Here is a 4,970-nt window from a genome sequence, read left to right as displayed (position 1 = left end):
CTATCTTTGGGTCGACAGCACAACTTCTTATCAAGCAGTCAATAATTGTACCTTGACACTGAATAGGCATTAAAGAAATTAAACATGACAGGAAAAAGAGAAGAGAGGTAACCTGGGTAGATTTGATAAAGAGAGGATCACTTTTAGAACCACAAGCCCCATGGGTCCACATAGATATTTTGTGTAACTTTGAGTTTAATTCAGAATGTCTGTTGTTAAGGAACACTGGATAAAAATGGTCCTTTTTCATGCAGGCGATATCATTTTTGTAAAAAGTACACTGTGCACATCTTTAAATGCCAGCTTTAACTAATTCTCCAAATATTCAATACTTTATTCACTTAACTATAGTGCTTTAAGGCAAAAGGCCTCTCAAATACCCTGGGTAAAATAATCTGAAAATATTACCATTTTCACTCTAGGTTTTCTGATTGCTTGAGAGATGAGATGAATAATGAAAATGAAATCTTTGGTTTGACATCCTCAAGACATTTCAGCTCATCATTGTCTCAACAGACATGTGAGCAAATTAAAATCCTGTAGCTAGCTACTCATTCTCTAGAATTTTGACCTCTAGGATAAAAACACTGTACTTGAGAGAGCAAGAGTCCTCATTTTACAAAATAGGTCATAAAATCTGAGCTATCCAAAGGATCTAAACACTCAGGAAGATTCTACTTCCTTCTGAATTGTTTGCCTTCACAGACCGTGCTGGGTCCCGGGTCTTTTATGCTGTAATGCCCAGGTAGTTTGTGTTCAGCTCCCCCTGCAGTCCCAGGCACTGTGTCACTCAGAGCACAGAAGTAGTCAGCTGAATCGCTTAACTGGGCCGATAGTTTCCTCAAGTGAAAGGACTTTTCTGAGTTCTTGAATTCTGCCTGGAAACCTTTGATGCCCGAAACAAGCTGGTTTCCTGGTACGTACTTGAGGACAAGCTGGAGGCCTTGGTTCGGGTACTGGACATACCAAAAGAGGTACGGCGAAAAAGAAGCAGAGAAGTTGCACCTCAGCTCCAGAGAGGCTTGCTCGGTGACAGTGACATGGACTTCAGGCTGGGTCACTGACTGGGCTCCTGTTCCTCCTGAAACATCAAAGCCAAGATGGTGAATTCAGACCCAAAAAAAAACCCCAAACAAAACAAAACAAACAAAAAACCCCAACAACCCAACCTCCAAAAAACTCTTCAAATAATCCCTACATTGTCAATTGAGACTCAAATTAGAGCAATGTTTGGTCTGTGGGCAAGGAGGTGCGTGAAATGATACTCACTGGGAGACAGGAGAACCCCAAGCACCAAGATAAGCACCAAGGTCATTGCGGGCAGCGAGAAAGCCGCTTCCTTCCTTGCAATTTGTCACAAGCAAATAAAAAACTGAGAATCTAGGGCCTGTTATTTTTAAGGATATAGAGGAATAATGAAGATTTACAAGTCGTCTTAGTTGTAGAGACAGGTAGGAAGACAGTCGATTCTGGCTTCTGAAATACCTCTTATGCTACTGTCTGCGAAACGCTTACTCAAGGTAACTGGTTAAGCTTAGGGGAGGGAAGGCTTTTCTAAGGTTATTCTGAGCCTTCACAGAAAAAAAAAAAAAATTCAATTTATGCAACATCGCCCTCCAGGGGCCAAATGAAGAGCTAAAGAGATGTTCAGAATTTGCATGCGCTTTCTCTCACCTGTTCCCATTCTTCTGGGATTGAATTTCAAAGTGTCATCCTCAGATAAAAAGGTGAAATTATGCGGGATTTTGGCCCTAAAACTTAGAAAATTAGATCTTAAAAGAAATACATAAATAAATAAAAGCCTAAAGGCTTTTCCAAATAATAATTTTAAAAAAATGTTGGTGGTTGTTATGTGCTGTCGAGTCTCCTGCGACCCTATATGTACGTACAGCAGCTCTGAAGCCTGGCCTGTCCTGAGCCAGCCTGATTCTAACACACCAACCCCATTGCCCCAGTAACTGTATCAATCCATCTCATCTGAGGTCTTCCTCTCTTGTGCTGTGCCTCCACCCTTCTGAGCTTGATGTCCTTCTCCAAGGATTGGTCCCTCCTGGCCACATGCCCAAAGTATGTGAGACGGAGCTTCAAAATCCTAGCCTTCGGGGAGTTCTGGTGGCCTAGTGGCAAGAAGCTGTACTGCAATCCGAAAGGTACACGGTTCAAATCCACCAGATGCTCGGCCGGAGAAGGAGGGGCAATTAATTTCCTCCTGTACCAGTCAGATCTGATTTGACGGTACATGCACACACACAGACAAAATAATAAAAATAAAAATAAATAAATAAATAATCCTAGCCTTCAAGGACAAACTTGGTTTCACCCACTCTAAGACAAAAGAATAATTTTGGGGAATGATAATTTTAAAAATACATATTCTAAATAAACTGACAAGTAGCTCAAACATCATAGAATCCAGGAAAATGTGTAACATTTTCATTGCTGATTTGCTTGACACATTTGTATCAGTTGCACTGGCAACCCAAAAGCACACAGTTCAAATCCATCAGAACTCCACAGAAAAAAAGATAGACTGTCTCCTACCAGGCAATTTACTGCTCTAAAAATCCACTGCAATGTCAGATATGGGTCAATTCCAACTCAACAGTACATAAGAACAATAACATATTTTTTTTACTCTAAACTTTTTAATTGCCTTTTTACATGACAATGAATTTGTATTATTTCCGATAGATAGATCACTCATAGCATAGCTAATTAAAAACACCCAAAACCAGATTCATGCATATATTACTATATGATACTTCAGTCAAACTCCACAGAAAAACTATGGGTCCATGCTCATCTATGCCAAAAAACACTAAACTAGAAAGCACAGACTTCTAACTTTGCAAAGTCTGAGTCAAATTGTCAGAGAAAGTTAAAGCAGAGAGCCAGGATTTTGGCTCTCATTGGCTGCTAATTAACTCTTTCACCTTGGAAGATCAGTGGAGCTCTTATGAGGAGCCTGGACTTCCACCATTACCAGGAGTAGTAAAATGCTCATTTCCACCCCCAGAGGGTAGTATCAGAAGATATCTAGATACAGTCCCTAAGACCCTGTAGTAGGGGAAAGGCCACCTCCACCACAGTGTCAGAGAAGATCTTGTGGAGAGATAGAACTCTCCCTTACCTCTCTCCACCTCTAACAGAAGTGAGAAGTTCATGGCGTGGGAAAGAATGGGACAAAATTCTCCCCTCCTCTTTCCGTCCTCAAAGGAAGTTAGAAGTCACTCCTCCAGCATCAAAGAATGCTAAATAACCAAAGCAAAGTCATGCCTTCATTTTAACGCATAGGAATCTTGAAGGAAGAGGCTATAATCATTACAAAGCAGATTGCCATACCTGTTAAGCAGCTAGTGTGTGCAAACCATCAATCTTCAGTCAGTGTTAACCACCATTCCTCTGGGTATGAACAGAGAACCTGGATTTCTACCTACACCAGAGAGATGGAGGACGCCCTCTTCCCTTGGCAGAGCAACACAAAATATGAGAAGGAGAGGAGAGCACCCTAAAACGAACAGTTTAAGCAAGATTCACTATCTTACAGCGTGCATCATAGCAAAGAAATCAGAATATCTCAACTTAAATAAGAAGACAATCAAATGATGTCAAAACCAAGATGATAAAAGACATTAGAAATATTGGACAATAGTTTCAAAGCTGCCATCAAAAATATGCTTTAATAAGCAGTTATAAACCTGTTTGAAGGGAAATGTAAAGATAGAAAATGTTAGCAGTAAGCAAACTAATGGGAAGAACTGAATGAAAATGAAAAGACAACATATCACAATTTTCAGGAAGCACCTAGAATAGGACTGAAAGGAAAACATATTTCACTAAGTATACACCTTATAAACAAAGATATTTTCCTTTTTAAAATTTTTATTTAGAAATTAAAAAAATCAATGAATAGATGTAACTATACAGAGCAAAACTACTCATAGAATCCAGGGAGAAATTGGTAATTATAAGATGATGGTAACCAGTAGAACTATTACAAAATAACACCTACAGAAAGTTCTAAAAGCAGAAAAATAATCCCTAAAATAAGTAGCCTGAATGATTTTATCATGAGAGTAAGTGGACGTGTTCAGGTTGCATAACTTCATTTAGATTACTGGAAAGTAATCATGACAAGAGAAGCCAGCAAGACCCCAATTAAGACATTCATTTAGCATTTGTTGATGTTGTTGTTACATGCCATCGAGTCCCTTGCGACTCATAGTGATCCTATGTACAAGAACCCTAAACCTTGCTCTATCCTGTACCAACCTCACTGTCTCCAACACACCTACTCCCATTACCCCAATCACTAAATCGATCCATCTCATCGAGGGTCTTCCTCTCTTGCTCGCCCCCTCTACCCTCCCAAAAATGATGTCCTGTTCCAAGGACCGGTCCTTCCTTACAACATGCCCTAGAAGCCCGGATTCAACCTCTCTAGGATGAACCTGTTTGTCCTTCTAGCAGTTCATAGTATATTCAACACTCCTCTCCAGCACCACAGTTCAAAGGCATAAATTCTCTTTCTATCATCCTTAGTCACTGTCCAGCTCTCGGACGCATAGCTCACAATTGCAAAGACTATGGCCCAGATCATTTAGCATTAGAAAACCAGAATTAAAAATAAACGTGATAGTTTAAAAGTTAAGACTGAAAATTGTTAGGCTTCATGATTTTGCCTTTAACAAGTAGTCTCAGAAAAGAGACTCAACTCCTCACCCTCACAGGAGTGAGTGAGAATTCAAACATTCTTCTAGGTCATATAGCTCCGGTGTGTCCACTTGCCATACAGAGGTAATTTGTGGTTGCTGTGAAACTGAACACTATGACACTGATGTGTCAAATGTGTTAATGGTTACCCATGGTGGACAGTGTTTGTTGAAGCTCTCCGATTAAAACAAACTTGGAAGCATGAAACTTGTCTCCAGAAACACTATGAACCTAGGGAAAGGATGAAAGTGTTGAGG

At 40.0% G+C, this 4,970-nt stretch overlaps 1 gene segment (V, D, J or C); it reads right to left on the bottom strand.

The window, feature by feature from the left end:
* Nucleotides 1-674: 674 nt before the first annotated feature.
* LOC102848758 lies at nt 675-1,315 on the bottom strand. The segment is given in 2 exon segments: nt 675-1,081; nt 1,270-1,315. Coding segments are annotated over 2 exon segments (453 nt in total).
* Nucleotides 1,316-4,970: the final 3,655 nt, after the last annotated feature.

The sequence above is a fragment of the Elephantulus edwardii genome, unplaced genomic scaffold (assembly GCF_000299155.1).
Source record: "Elephantulus edwardii isolate Elephantulus edwardi_28Jun2011 unplaced genomic scaffold, EleEdw1.0 scaffold00026, whole genome shotgun sequence".
Classification (NCBI taxonomy): Eukaryota; Metazoa; Chordata; class Mammalia; order Macroscelidea; family Macroscelididae; genus Elephantulus; species Elephantulus edwardii.
The sequence above is the reverse complement of the archived record's forward strand: the minus strand, read 5'-3'. Positions and strand labels throughout refer to the sequence as shown.